Source organism: Lucilia cuprina, chromosome 3 (assembly GCF_022045245.1).
Source record: "Lucilia cuprina isolate Lc7/37 chromosome 3, ASM2204524v1, whole genome shotgun sequence".
Taxonomy (NCBI): domain Eukaryota; kingdom Metazoa; phylum Arthropoda; class Insecta; order Diptera; family Calliphoridae; genus Lucilia; species Lucilia cuprina.
Genome location: NC_060951.1, coordinates 29636010 through 29652632, shown reverse-complemented (window position 1 = coordinate 29652632; position 16623 = coordinate 29636010). Strand labels below are relative to the sequence as shown.

General features: G+C 26.8%; 1 protein-coding gene across 4 annotated transcripts in view; it reads left to right on the top strand.

The window, feature by feature from the left end:
- The window catches only part of LOC111676414 (transcriptional regulator ovo), a 52178-nt gene extending 36718 nt beyond the window's left edge, over positions 1 to 15460 (top strand). The window contains exons 2-5 of one of the 4 annotated variants that reach the window (XM_023437332.2): positions 9684 to 11162; positions 11325 to 12793; positions 14526 to 15074; positions 15156 to 15460. In XM_023437332.2, coding sequence (XP_023293100.2) covers positions 9684 to 11162; positions 11325 to 12793; positions 14526 to 15074; positions 15156 to 15341 — 3683 coding nt within the window. In that variant the 3' untranslated portion in view covers positions 15342 to 15460. Of the gene's footprint in view, positions 1 to 9683; positions 12794 to 14525; positions 15075 to 15155 lie in introns of all 4 variants that reach the window. The other 3 variants (XM_023437335.2, XM_023437333.2, XM_023437331.2) reach the window with 3 other exon arrangements.
- Positions 15461 to 16623: the final 1163 nt, after the last annotated feature.

The following is a 16623-nucleotide window of genomic DNA, read 5'->3' as shown; positions in this document are numbered from 1 at the left end:
TAAATGATTTTATTACTTTTTCCTAAAATCTTTTCAACAAAAGCTCTTTTTAATTTAATTTCTTCTCTAAATTAATAATGTGGGAGCGTTTTCTTTTTTTTCGCTAAATATAAAAATAATCATAATTATATAAAAATTTTCTCACTCTTATGTCATGTGATTTAAGAATTTTACACCCCACCAAAGCTTTCTTCTTAAATTTCTATTAAAGCACAACATTATGGCATGATTTCATAAATTCACGTAATATTTAAAATGATGAATAGATGTTGATAATGATGATGACTTTACATTCTTCGAAAGCATATTTCTACGCTTTATAATGGTATGTAGCTATCTGTCTGTCTTAAAAAAACCAGTAACTGAGATTGCGTGTTGATCTCTAGGGGGGAATAAATAAAAGAAGTTTTAAGCAGAACTTTAGAAAAAGCATTAAATATAAAACGAAGAGTGCTAGTTGTTGTCTAAGGTAAAGTCAAGTCAATAAAATGTTTTGCAAAGTGGCAACAACATTTATTTTATCTGTAGTATTTTATAATGCCCTTTTTGGTGAGGATTTTGTGCAGAAAAAGCAACTCCCTATTAAGAAATTTGATTTTCTTATGGTTTTAAAAACAACGTTCGTAGAAAACGATGTTTCTTGTAGTTTTTTTTTCGTTTTATTTTCTTCCACGTATTTCCTTTTAATATCAACCTAGACAACAGCAAAAATTTTATACTATTTTTGTAAGTAATAAATAAGAAAAAAAAAAAGAATAGTTTCTTAAGCAACAGCAACAACAACAACAACAAGTTTTTTCTAAAGCAATTTGCCACTTCCTTTCCTAAGCAGCAACAGTAAGCAAGTAAGCAACAAGAAGCAGCCAACAACTTTAGCCAACAACCAACAATTACTTTTTTTTTAAGAATTCACGGTCAACAAAGGAAGGTTCTTCGTTCTTTCTCAAAAGTTCTTTTAGTCCATAGACAAGTTAACTATGGAGGCAAGAAATCGCATGAACCACACAGTAAAATTGAAAATGAAGAATTCTTGTAAAAAAAAGGAATCTATTTAACAACAGCTACAATAAACAGCTAGAAAATGAAGGCCTCTTTTATTTTGTGTAACAACCTTTGTTCTTGTTGTTGTTGTTGTTGTGTATGTTAAAGCTTTTAAGCCAAGTTTATGGCCTGTTTGTTATAAAGCTGGACATTGTCTAGTTTTTTTTTTCTTTTTTTTATTCAGTTAACATTAGGTTCTTTTTGTTTTCTTTTCTTCACTATTCTATGCTTTTAATAAAAATAAAATCTTCTAGGTTTTTTCAGGTTTTTCCTTTATTTCTTACCAAACCACTTTTATTGTATGTTTGGTTTTTTTTTCTTACTGTTAACAATATTTTTTTCCCCCATTGTTATTATATATGGCCAAAATGTATAAATACCTTCTAGTACTTTTGTTTTACTCGCTTACCTTTTGTTGGGTTTTGAAATCTGAAAACCGTTGAAAAAAATCTTGTGCAATTTCTGCCATCATTAAAAAAACCCTTTGCTAATACTGGTTTCCCTTTTTTGTGTGTTTGGCTTTGGCTAAATGAAAGGAAATTGTGTATCTAGAAAATTTGATATTTTTAGATTTTCATTTTAAAGTTTAAAGCAGTGATTAGAGAGAGAATTTTGAAATTAAAATAGAAGCAGGTGCTAAAGAAACTGGTTAGAAATGAAGAAAATCTGGAAAATCATCAATAAATTAATAAAAGCTTTTAGCTAATGCAAGCTTATCACGTTAATTAAGGGCTAAACAAGTAAAAGTATTCCAGTACAGCAAAAAAATTAAAAAGCTTTAAACTATAAAAGAAATCGTAAAAGGTGTTTAACTATAAAAAGCTTTATTTAAGGTTTTTTTACTAGAAAAAGCATTATTTTATACTTTTTGCTACAAAAACCTTTATTTAAAGGTTTTTACTACAAAAAGCTTTATTCAAAGCTTTTTACTAAAGAAACTTTATTTAAAGCATTTTACTACAAAAAGCTTTATTTAAAGGTTTTTAATACAAAAAGCTTTATTTAAAGCTTTTTACTACAAAAAGCTTTTTTTAAAGGTTTTTGCTATAAAAAGCTTTATTTAAAGCTTTTTACTACAAAAAGCTTTTTTTATTACAAAAAGCTTTATTTAAAGCTTTTTACTACAAAAACTTTTATTTAAAGCTTTTTACTATAAAAAGCTTTATTAAAAACTTTTTACTATAAAAAGCTTTATTTAAAGCTTTTAAGTACAAAAAGTTTTTTATAAAGTTTTTAACTATTTAAATATCTCTTAAACAGCTTTAAACTATAAAGCTTTCAATTATATAAAACTTTTTTTAAGCTTAAAACAATGTTAAGTTTTTTATAAAGCTTTTAAGCATAAAAATACTTCTTATACACTTTTAACTTAAAAAAAGCTTTGTAGAAAGTTTTAAACTAAAAAAAAATATTTGTATAAAGCTTTAAACTATAAAGCTTTCTAGAAGGCTTTTTTTAAAGTTTATATCATTGAAATGCTTTTTATCAAACTTTAAGTGAAAAAACCGTAAAAATACTTTTCAAAAAGTTTAAATCATAAAAAGCTTATTATAAAGCTTAAAACTAGAAATTTTTCTAGAAAGCTTTCAATTAAATAAGCTTTAAACCATAAAAATTCTTCTTAAAAAGCTTTAAACTAAAAAGCTTTCTAAACAGCTTTTAATTATATAAAGCTTTTTTTAAAGCTTAAAAAGCTTAAAACCATAAAAAAGGCTTTACTCACTAAAAGCTTGTAAAATAAACGAACTTTAAACTTATTAAAGCTTTTATTTTTAATAAATAAAACACATTAAACATTATAGCAACTAAATAAAACTTAAAAACTTTTAAGTTTTATAAAAAAAAGCTTTTTACATTTCATATCTTAAGACCTGCATAACACAAAGCTTATAAAATAAACAAGCTTTTAAATATTAACTTCTTAAAGCTTTAAAGTTTTAAAGCATAAACTTTAAAGTTTTATAAACAAAAAAAGCTTTTTAAATTTTTCCAATTCAAGATCTCTATAATACAAAACTAATACTTAATAAAAACCCCTTATGAATCATCATTCTTAATTATACAGCTTTTTTCTATTTAACAAACAACTTCCTAACGCCCTTCCTCTGCTCATAACAACAACAGCAACTAAAATCTAGTTTTTCTAAAACTATATCATATTCCCAGCTCTATTAAAATTATCTCAATAAAATCTCTGACAACTACTTTAAAACTAAAATATAAAAAAATGATTTTTTTTTACTTGTAACTAGATTGTAGTTTAATACTTAAATGAAAATGAAACCTTGTTGAAGGTTATATATACAAAAAAAAATTCTATATAAACATATATATTTCCTAGTTTAAATTGATATATTTAATATATTTTTTACAACAACAGCAACAACAAAACGAAAAACAATTATATGTAATAGAAATTTATACACGACAAAAATAAAACAACTAAAATATGTTACCTTGACCTTAACACAATACAAAATGTTTAACAAACTTTATTATAGAAAAAAAACTAACTTTATTAGAGAAACATTAGATAAATTGTAGCTTTTTATATAAAATTTTATTTAAGCTGGTTTTACAATTGATTTTGTTTTTTTTATAAACAAATAGTTAATTGCATATTTTAAAGCATTTAATGGATTTTGAATATTTGTAGGTGTAACTGAAAATAATAAAACAACAACAACAACTCTAATTGTTTGACATTTAGTAAGATTTTGTTTTTGGAGGGAAATAAATGTTTATATTAATTAAATAACTAATTTACAGCAAAACATTTAAAGTATTTTTTATTTTAAAATATTGTTTTAACAATTAAATTAACCAATTATTGCTTTAAACTTTCGAATTACCTTTAATTTGCAGTTTAAATCCTTTAATTCAAAAGTAAACAAAAGTGCTGCCACTTGTTAAGGTTAATCTAATAGGTAATATAACAGTTTATGGTAACCCTTTAACTTTGACATTTTACCAAGTGGCAGCTATGTAAGACAGCAGAGATGCCAGCAACTAATGCCAATCCTGCGATTTTTTTTAACTTTTCTTATAGAAAAAAAGGAAAATAAAGATAATCCTTTTAATTTTTAATAAATTACACTTTCTTTACAAAATATTAATGCAAAATAGAGGAAAATTGTGTAAATTTATTTAAATTAAAGAAAAATATCTGCAAATTTAGACAAATTTTAAAGAATTGAATAAAATTTAAAAGAAAATTTTGAGACATTTAGCGTTTTAATACGAATATGTAAAGATTTTAAGGAATTTAAAGAAAATATAAAAAAATTTTTGAAAATTTACACAAAATTTTAGGCAAGGTTAGCGACTTAATGATAAATATATTGAAATTTTGAACAATTTAAGGAAAATAAAACAAAAATTTGCAAAATTTTTCCAAATTTAAAAGAAATAATTAAAATAAAAAAGATTTAAAAAGAAATTTTCAAACTATAATGGAAAAATATTTTAATTTTAAAGAATTTAAAGCAAATATGAAAAAATTTTGACATTTTTAACAAAAATTTTGAAGAAATTTAGCGACTAAATGATAAATATGTTACAATTTTAAACAATTTAAGGAAAATATAACAAAAAATTGAAAATATTTCAAAATAAAAGAGAAATTTTCAAATTTTAAGTAAAATATTTCAAAATTAAAGAGACATAAAATAAAATATAAAACAATTAGACAAATAACTGTGATTTTAGAGAAAATATTTCAAAATTTTAGAAATCTTAAAGAAAATTAAAAGAAAATTTAATATATTTTGGCCATTTAAACAAAAATACTTTAAAATTAAAGATAATTAAAGAAAAATATAAGAAATTGCGATTTAAAAGAAAATATTATAAAATTTGTAGAGAAAAATTAAAAAAAAAAATGTTATTAAAGAAATCTGAAATTTAGTTTAAATGTTTAATTTGTTTAAATATGAGTTGAAAAATATAAGAATTAATTATTTTAATTAACTGTTAGCATTTATTATAGTTAAAGAAATAAAAAAGAACAACAAAAACAACAATAAATATTCCCACAATTGTATAGAATAATAAAAGAATACCAGATTCTGTTAAAGATGTCTATAGGAAAAATCACAAACTAAACTAAAGGGTGTAGGTAGTCTTCTAAAGTTAAAAAAATAAATAAATAAAAACTTTTTACAACCGACTTCTCAACCTTAACAAATTCAAAACAAACTTTGTTCCTTACCCCTCCCCCCCCCTAACTAACAGCAAAGAAATTTTGGGCGTTTAAACTTAAGAAAGAACCAAACAAAATAAAATCACGTAAAATAATCTTAAATAACATTTTATTTTACTTTTTTTGCAAAGTATTACGTCTTTTTTGTTTTTTTACTTAAACACGCTTTAAAAGTTTTTTCTTAACACGATTTGAAGTTTGGTTTTACGTGTATTTTAAACGCAGACGCCTTAAAATGTTATGTTTTTTTTTTTTTTTTTGTTGGTTTTTGTGTACATTTAGGCCTTTTTAGAACCAGTTTTGGTTTATTTTATTTTGTAGCTAAAAATAAGGAATAAAATATTATACTTTCAAATTTTAAAAGAAAACATTATAATAATTTTGTTTGCTTAATGATGGTTTTGATTAAAAAAAACTTTCAATTCCTAATTTTAACAAAAAATTTGAAAAAATTTTAAAAATCAAAGTTAATTTTCAACAGATAAATAAGAATTTTTAAATTGCTTAGTAAATTTCTTTATAATTTCTAAAATGTTTATTTATTTAAAATTATTTATAATATTTAAAAGATTTCTTTACAATTTTTTTTCTTATTTCCTGTTGTAATTAACAATTCTTATTTTAAATAATTTCTTTTATTTTTCTTATATGTAATTTCTTACACGTGTTATCTTGTTATGTTAATGTGTATAATGTAGTTTTTAATAATATTTTTTTATTATTAAATTTTTTTTTTTTCACTAAGCAACTTATGGGGTTTTCGTTACGTTTTATACTTTTTTTCATATTACAGTTGAGCTTAAAACTTTAATATTACCTTTCACAAAAAAATCATTTATTAAATAGATTATATTTTTTGCAAAATCCATTAGTTGTTATATTTTGCATAAAATCATTAATCATTTTTTTATTTATTTGTATTACGAGCATTAAGCAAATCAATCAAAAAATCATTTAAATTGCAAGTAAATTATCATAGATTTGTTGGGAAATTTGCAATATTTAATAAATATTTGTTTAAAAACTTATTATATGCTTATAGCAACTACAAAACACCTGTCAATTGTATGATTATTTGTTTAATTATATAAATTGTTTAAAATGTTCTTTTATATAATAAAACCGAGAAAAACCGCTAATTGTTAACACATTTATAATGATTTGTTTTAAGGATGAGTATAACAGTCATGTGGCAGCTTTGTTATTGATGAAGTGTTGCCAATCATTTGAGTTTTTACTTTTAATTTAGAGATTTTTAAAGGTTTTAGCAAATTAATGTTAAAAGTTAAGGAAAATATTGAAAATGTTAATAATTTAAAACTAATACTTAGGAAATTGTTATAAATGTTGATGAATTTATTAAGAATATAGAACAATTTTATAAAATTTAAAGAATTTAAGAAATATATGATAAAAACTTAATATTTTAGAGTTTTTAAAGAAAAATTTGGTGAAATAAAGAAAAAAAATTTAAAATTTCAGAGATTTTTAAGCAGTTTTAAAGAATTTAAGGAAAAATATGAAAAATAGAGAATAATAGCGTTTTAAAGTAACATTTTGTAAGTTTTAGTGAGGAATTTAATGAAAAATATGAAAAAATTTAACAAAATTTTATGAAATGATAACAAAATTTCAGAGAATTTTAAGAAATTTGTAAGAAAATAGTAAACATTTTAGTGATTTAAAAAAACATAAAACAAAATTTTAGAAAAATTAAAAAAAAAACAGTTAAAAATTTATTTATATACAAAAAAATCTTATGATTTCATACCTTTAAGTTTCCTAGTACAAACTGTAACAGACATTTGCTAAAGAAAAAACAATAAAGATCGTTAAAAAAAAACCTTGATCTTGATCTCAAATAGTAACTTTAGAGAACAAGAAAAAAAACGTATTGCATATAATGTAAAGCCAGGGCTTTGTACTGCATATAAAACAAATACTTAAACAATTTATACAATATGTATACAAAAGTGTAGAAAAGTAAGCAATTAACTAGCTAAAGCCAAAGCTAGTTACGGCCACCACAATAAACTTACAAGAAGAAGAAAAAAAAAAAACAATTATTTGAATGCAATTTTTTTCTTTATATATTTAAACAACAAATGTATGGGTGTGTTTTTTTCCATGTAGTAAGCCCCTGAATTGCATTTCAAGTTTTCAACCTTGTCTTTGTCAGTTTCGTTAAAGTGTTAGCTGCTATTATTATTAATAATAAGAATAAAAAATAATTGTTTAATTTTTTTCACATTTTCATTTAGATTTATGCAAATATTTTGAAAATGATTTTATTTAAACAAATTGCTTTAAAATGTTTTATTAATTACCTTAAATTATTTAAAAACTATCATTTGTATAAAATTAACAGAAATGTTTCAACAAATTAAGCTCTGGCAACTCCCTTAAAAACCGTTAACATTTCATTTTTCGTTAAAATAAACATAGAGGGCTCTCACTCTCTTTATATTTTTCTCCTTTTTTTTTTTGTTCTACAAAGTTACCACTTTATTTTATTTACCAGATGATGCCACTTTTTATAACAGTTATAAACACAAGTTAAAAGTATGAAAGTTTATTTTCTTTTTTACTCTTTATAACACTTTTTTGTAATATTTTGATTTTGTTGTTTTGTTTGTTTTTTTTCTGGTTTTGTTTTGTTTTTTAGTTTTAATTTGAAACTCCTGCTAAAAAATGCCGTTTCTAAAACCGCTAATTTTTGTTAAAGTGTTTAATAACAATTTTAAAGTTTATTTAATTAAACATCAACTAAATAACTTATTAAATGTTTGTAGTAATAATATAAATAAAATTTATATTAACTATTGGTGTCTTAAGTGATTTTTGCAAGTTTGACAAAAAAAAATGTCTGGTGAAATTTTACAAAATTTGTTTATTAATAATAAAAATCATTTACTTTTTATAAAACCCTTTAAATGGAATTATGTATTATGGTGTAATTATTGTGGTTTAGGTGAGATTTGTGAAAAAAATTATTAAAATTAAAAGCACATTTTCTTATTAGCGCACAAAAAAACCGTTACCAAAATTCAGTTAAAACCGTTAAATGTCTCAAAAGTTAGATGTTTAAATAACAACAAATATATGTAAAATTAATATTTTTTGAAAAAAATTAAACGATATTAATATCAAAAAGCCATTGTTGTCTAGAAATTTTACACTTTTTTAAAAGATTTGAAACCCTTTTTTCTCAATTGTTTAATAAACATCCAAAATTTTAAAGGTTGTCTATATAAAATCGTATTATTCCATTTTTATAAGATTTCTTTGAAAAATCTTTCTTAATTTCTGATAATATCCAAACTTTCCTTAAAACTAAACACACGAATAAAATTCGAATGTAAAAGTCCAAATTATACTTTTCCAAAGGACCTAGGAGCGCAGAATTCGAGAATTTTTACAATCATATCTTGATTTTAAGATTGCAAAGAAATTCATAGAATTCATTTTATCGTTTGAAAGTCTAATCTTTAAAATACTATTATCGGAAAAAGATTTATAATCAGCATGGATTAAAAATTTAAATTTGTCAATAAAATCGCTTAATTGTTAATATTTTGCTAAATAGTTAATAAAGCAGGTGGTTTTCTTAACATTTTCTATCCCCCTTCCACTTATTATGTTTATATCTAAGATTTTGAAATACTTTCGCTTTTTATTACGTTGTCTAAAGTCCTTAAATCTATTGGCAACACTAACTTTTTTGAAGCAAAAACGTAAAAACAATAAAAAATGCAATACAACAACTACAAATTAAAAAAATTATAAAAAAACAATAAATTTTAACTAAATTTTTTCGAAAATTTCAACATTTTTATAATAAATAATAAATTTTTAATTTTAAAAGCCAATATTGGATTTTATTTTCTAATATTATGCTATCTCTTTCTTACTCATTAACTTTAGGCTAACAGCATCCTCAAGTTTTACTCCTGTTTTCTCTTTTAATCTCTTTTATAATGAAACAAAAACAAAACTACATAAAAACAACAACAAATCTTTAACAAAAGCAGCAAAAGAACAGTTATTTTTTAAAATTAAGAATTTTTATACAGATTGTTGGAAAATTTCTAGCAAATTAGTTAAAAAACGTGTTTTAAAAATCAAAAATTAAGAAAATTTTGGAAATCTAACAAAAACTATAAGAAAAATACCGTTATCCCTTAATAAAAACAAGTTTTAAAAAAAGTTAAAAATTTTCACAAAAAATTGTTCATTGAAATCATCAAAAATTGTTAAATATTTTTTATTATTCACTTCAATTAACAAAATTTAAAAAAATTATTGAAAATTTTATAATAATTGTGAGCTGTTTTGTAAACATTTGTTTTAACGCCATTTTCTTTTTTTTACATAATTTCTAGCACAAAAATGTTTTAAAAAAATCTTTAACTAATTTGCTTACTTTGTATTTTCTTTACAGTTGGTCCTATTTCTTTAACCACCGAACACGATAGATTATCACCCGCAGCAGCAGTATCACCCACCGCTTCCACCACCACTTTACCATTGAATTGTTCGCGCAATTCTACGGCATCACCTACATCTACAGCCTCTTTATCACCTGCCTCATTAACACAAACATTAAACACCTCCTCCACCTCTACGACTTTACTCAAAGACTGTCAAGTTTCTAAGGAAACTTTTTGTAATTACAAATCAGAACCAAAGCCCGATAAGGAATCAGAAGAAACACCCAAATCTGCCTCACCTAAACATCGTTATATTAACTCTTATCTAGGTGCAACAACTGCTCAAAATAGCAACAACCACAACAACAACAACAACAACAGCAGTAAGTCATTGATTGGTGGTGTCATCTTAACCTCAGCTCAACGCAAAGAATATCCTGTGGAAATTGTACAACAAATACAACAACAGCAACAACAAAAAGATCTTGAACAATCTAGAGAATCGTTTGAGGAAAATTCCGATTCAGATAGTGATTCGGATGATGGTTCAAAATTGATTGTCGACGAAAAACCTTTAGTGCCCGAAGAACAACCCTTGTCATTGCGTGTACGTTGCACACCACCACCAGAAGATCAAAGACCCTCACCTCCTCCGTGTCCGGAGCCAGCCGTAAGGTGTAGTGTTATACAGAGAACACCCGCCAACGAAGCAGAAAACCAAAGACGTTCCCACGAAGTTCTATTGCCTTTGGCCAGTTTAGAACATTTGGGTCCCGAACAACAAGAACCCATTGATTATCACGTACCTCGTAGAAAATCCTCTTTGGACAACGACGAGGAACAGTTGTTGAATGCCAAACGTTTGGAGCGTGAACGTAAATTAAGAGAAGCCAGACGTCGTAGTGCTCTATTGGCTGCTCGTACCATTTTGGCTCAAGCTCGCCTTAATCCTCGTTTTGTGCGCTCTTTACCAGGTATTTTGGCCGCAGCGGCAGGACACGGTCGCACTACGTCAGGTTCAGGTGGCAGTAATCAAGGACAAAGTTTCCAGGGTGGTTTTGGCAGCAACTCAGGCTCTGGTTCCCAGCAATCGGCCAGCGGCGGAGGTTCTCCTACCGGTTTTAGTGGTTCTGGAGGATTAAGTGGCGGTTCAGGTGGAGGCATGGGCGGAGGACGTGATGGCAGAGGCAATTATGGCCCCAACTCTCCTCCCTCGGGAGCTTTACCTCCTTTCTACGAGTCTCTTAAAAGTGGTAATGCCATGAATGGTTCTTCTTCTAGCAATTTTAACGGCTCTCCCAATTCAACGGCCACTTCGAACTTTTTGCTGCAAAACGCAGCCGCTTATTTAATGTCGGCCGCTGGTAGTGGTGGTGTGAGTGGTTCACAACAATTTTCCGGTTCAGGGGGTGATACCTTAGGTGGCGGTTCTTCGGTGTTGGATCAAAATACTTCTTCTGTCTCCAGCATGCTCTTCCACAATGGTCACGGTAATAATTCTCTTCCTTATAGTTCTTTAGCTCACTGTGCTAAATATAATCATCCTTCTTCTCCTTCTTCGGCCTCTTCGCCGCAACATTTTCCCTCCTCTGCGACGGCGTCTGCTTCTAATCCTCACCATCCTCACTTGCCCTATGGTCCCAATCCCTCAGCTTATGGTATTATACTAAAAGATGAGCCCGACATAGAGTACGATGAGGCTAAGATCGATATAGGAGCTTTTGCTCAAAATATTATACAAGCTACCATGGGGAATTCGGGTAATTTTAATGCATCAGCTTATGAAGATGCTATTATGAATGATTTAGCTTCAGCGGCTCAGGGAGCTAATGGTTCGGTAGATCCTCTACAGTTCACTGCCACTCTCATGTTGTCCTCACAAACGGATCATTTGTTGGAACAGCTGTCGGATGCCGTAGATTTGAGTTCATTTTTGCAACGCAATTGTGTGGAAGATGAGAATTCCACCTCACCGAGACAAGATTTTGAGCTGGTCTCAACACCGTCTTTAACACCAGACTCGGTTTCCATTACCCCCGTGGATTGCCACAATAATGGCAGCACACAATTGGATACTTTCCACGAGAGTCTTATGCAACAATTGACCAATAACATTAGTCGTACACACAACAATAATTCCTATAATAATTTCGATCGTCAGCCCAATAGTTTGCAGCCGCAACAGCAACAAAATCCACCACCTTCGTATCAACATGCCACTCGCGAGATTATGCAGATGCAACAGCATCATCAACAACAACAGCAGCAACAGAATTATCATCAGTCAAATCAACAACAATCACCTTTAAATTCTTTAATAAATCAAAATTCTCTCTTACTGCAACAACAACAGCAACAACAAAATGGTTATCACAACTCACACCAAAACCAACAATATAATACTTTACAACAACAACAACCACATAACCACCTTAATCATCATCAATTGCAACAGCATCAAGCACATCATCAACAACAGCAACAGTTACAACATCAGCAACAACAACAACACCATCAGCAACATCATCATCAACAACAACAGCATCAACACTTGCATCATCATCACCATCATATGCATCATCAACATCACAGTGATAACAGTAATTTATCACTACCCTCACCAAATGCAACATCTTCATCGAATCATACCTCCTCCACCTCTGCAACAACAACTGCCAACGGTCATTTATTGATTGCCTCTCAAGGTCATCATCCTATGTCTTCAGCCGCCAGTAATACATCATCGGGTTCTGCATCAGCTCTCTTAGATACATCATTGCTGGACACAAAACCCATCATACAAAGTGTAAGTCCAACATATTCTAACGTCTCCGCCAACTCCACTACATCAAACTCCTCTTGTCCTTATGGTTTAAAGGAGGAATGTAGTGCTGCTGGTGGTGCTACAAATTGTTCTACCACTAGTGGTATTAGTACTTCGTCGTCTCCTTCCTCTGTTTCCACATTATCGTCGTCGTCTTCGTCGTTTAGTTCATTAAAGAAACAACAACAGCAACATCATCAACGTTCATTGGTCGCCTCAATGGCGGTCAGTTTAAATACTCTACCGACATCGCCTACTGTTGCAATGTTGCATGAAAGCAAAGTGCTTCAGCAACGGGTAAGCATTTATTGTCCAAATTAAATATTTTCATATATTTTCTTTGTGTACAAGTTTTAGGGGGGAAGAAAGGGAAAGGGGGATTTTTTTCTTTATTTTATTTTTTCTCTAAATTATTTAATTATTTATTGTAAATAATATAAATATTTTATATTTTAATAGTTTTTTATATTTCAATTACTTTTTAAATATTAACATCTAAAATGTAAAAAAAATGTTGCAGGTTTTGCCCTTAGGTTGCATTTTTTCCTTATAGCATTACACTACTGTTACAGTAGTGAACAATTTCACATTTCTTTGTCCAGAATCTTCTGCAGTGTAGGAATTTTCGATTTTTAAGTTTTTTTTTGCCCTTTTGCCTTTAAATTACCTTTTTGCGGTTTTTACTTTTTTGAATGCAAAACACATAATGCGATTTTAGATAAAGTTGTGATTTTTTGTTGGCAATTTCACTGCAGTATAATAATATTGTATTTTTGAGAAGAAGGGCATTTGCATTTTTGCAACTTTAGTGCCCTTTTCGTTATACTTTTCCATAAAAACTTAAACATTCCATTTGATGTGTTAAATCTAAACGTAAATGAAAAACTTTTTTGATTTTATAAAATTCTGCACTTTTAGAATGTAAATAATTTTGCATTTTTTGACCCTTAACTGTCTTTTTTTTTTTTTTGTAATTTTGCAATTTAAAGTTGCTTTTTTTAAAAACTTTTCTTTGCATTATGTTCGGTAATCGCCCTCAGTTTAAATACAGTTAGAATTTTTTATGTTTTAAGTAGCAAAAAGTTTTGCATTTTTGCCCTTAAGTTGCATTTTTCTCATTATTATTATTATTTTTTTGCTAATGTTCAAGAATTGCTCTTAATTTGAAGACATGGTTAAAATTTTGCATTTTCAAGTTGTAAAAAATGTTGCATTTTTGCCATTTTATTGCATTTTTTTAAAATATTTTTTTCAGAAAATGCTTAAAAATTCTGTTTTTTTATGAAAAATATTAAAGTTCATGCATTCTCAAGTTGCAAAAATTTTGCATTTTTGCCCTTTCACTGCATTTTTTGTAATATTTTTTTTTTTTCAAAAAATGCTTAAAAAATTCCACTTTTTTATTCTAAAGTTTATGCTAAAATTTTATAATAATTTTTGAAGTTTGCACTTTTAGAATGCAACTTTTTTGCCCTTAAACTGCTTTCATGAGTAGATTTTTCTGTAAAAAAGTCTTTTAATTTGTCTTTAACTATTTTGCGTAATAAAAATGCAAAAATTTGTGCATTTTGGGAGGGTAAACGTTAATTTTTGCAAACAAATTGCAAAAAAATTCTATATTTTTGCCCTTTTACTGCATTTTTTGCATTATTTTTTCAGAAAATGCTAAAAATTGAACTTTTTATGATAAATATTTAAGTTTATGATAAAAATTTGCTAAAATTTTATAAAATGTTTTGGAATTTTGCACTTTTAGAATGCAACATTTTTGCATTTTTTGCCCTTAACTGCTTTCTTGAGAAGATTTTTCTGTAAAAAAGTCTTTTACTTTGTTTTTTACTATTTTGCTAAATAAAAATGCAAAAAAAATTTTGCATTTTGCGAGGGTAAAAATTATTTTTTGCAATTATAAGAATAATATTTGATTTTGCATTTTTGTTTTTCTTAACATTACTTATAAATTTAACTTAAATAAAAGTATTTTTGTAAATAATTTATTAATTTTTTCCCTCTTTCTCCTCCTCCACAGTTGGGCCTACCACCCGAGGTACAATTGGAATTTGTCAATGGCGGACATGGCATTAAGAATCCTCTAGCCATTGAAAATACCCATGGTCATCATCATCATCGTATGCGTAGCATTGATTGTATAGATGATTTGAAAAAACCCACCTCCTCCATATTGCCCGATAACTCAGCTATCATAATGAATGGAGGTTCACCCACCAATAATAATTGTAATAACTCGAATTCCTCCAGCATTAATAGCAATGATCAAAGTGAACCTAATGGTAAATTTGTATGTCGCATTTGTTTAAAAGCCTTTTCACTGCAACGTTTACTAAATCGTCATATGAAATGTCATTCGGAAATTAAACGTTACTTATGCACTTTCTGCGGTAAAGGCTTTAATGATACTTTCGATTTGAAAAGACATACACGTACTCATACCGGTGTAAGACCATATAAATGTAATCTTTGTGAAAAGAGTTTTACACAAAGATGTTCTTTGGAATCACATTGCTTGAAAGTGCATAGTGTTCAGCATCAATATGCCTATAAAGAGAGAAGAACTAAGGTAAGGTTTTCTATTAAGAAGAAATTTTATTTTTTTTTTTTATATAAAATATTAATGTTTTTTTGTTTTCTTTATTTGCAGATGTATGTTTGTGAGGAATGTGGTCATACCACATGTGAACCTGAGGTTCATTATATACATTTAAAAGAAAATCATCCTTATTCACCGGCTTTATTGAAATTCTATGATAAACGTCATTTTAAATTTACCAATTCACAATTTGCCAACAATTTACTAGGACAACTGCCTATGCCGGTGCATAATTAAATGTAAATAAAACAAACAAACTGCCTTTTAAACAACATTTAATCAACAAGAACAAAAACTCCGAGATTATTAATTATTATTATTTTATAAACATTTACAAATATTTATCTTTTTTTGATGTGTATAGAAATTCTTTTTGTTTTAAGAAAAACTTTTATATTTTTTTTTTATATATTTTTGCTGAGCAAATTCTTTTTTCTTTTGTAAAACCTTTTTTTTTTAAAGTGAATTTCTTTGTTTTTTTCTGAATTTTATTCTTAAGTGAATTTTTTAGTTGAGAGTCATTTGAGTAGAAAACAAATAACATTTTATAATTTTTAAGTATTTTCTTTTTCTCATTTACTTTTTAAGTTAGAAAATTTTCTTTAATTTTTTTTTAAAAACTTTACAACTCATCTCATTATTATTTCTTTTAGTTTAGTTGAAAAAATTTTGAAGTCATTATGAGTTTGTTTAATTCTCTTTAAATTTTATTTCTTTTTTTAAAAAAATGCTTTAAATTTAAAATTGTTAACTTTTAAAGTTTTTTTTCTTTAGTAAGAAAAGAAAAAACATATTTTGGCTTTATATTATAATAATTTTCTTTTTTAGATTTTTTTTTAAATGTATAATATTATTTTTAGTTTTTTGTAAATTATATTAACTTTTGTTTTTAAACCAGGCTTTAACTATTTAGTTTTTAAATTGATTTTTTTTTTAATTTTTATTTAATTTAAATTTAATTTTTTTTGCAATTGTGTTTAAAAGTAAGATCAAATCCGTCAGCTTAAAGCAGGAGTTTTTAGTCAATTTTTCTTTAAAAATCTTCGATTTTTTTAAACTTAAAATATTCTTATTTAAATAAGATCTCTTTTAATGGCTTTTTAAACCCCCCAAGGGGTATTATTTTCAATATTAATACAGAAATTCAAACAAAAAGCTGAGAGGTTACTCTGTAACTCTATTCGAATTGAAAACATTTTGGATTTGTATGTTAAATACTTTATGTTTCGAAAACTTTTTCTTTCGAATTGAAATACGGAGTAACCCCCCTGGAAATTTTGTAAAAAAGATGAAAATCTTTGTTTTCTGCCTAAACTCCCGCTTAAAATGTTATCTGTAGGCTTAACACCCCTTGGGGGCTACAGTGCTGTTTTATATTTATAAATATTAACATTTTTCCCATATTTTATATATCAGTTTAAAAATATTTCTTTATGTTAAGTTGAAAATGCCCCCGGGGGTTCATTTTATTAAACAAAAGTGTGTTTTTTTTACTAAAACCTCTCTGGAAGACTTCTCT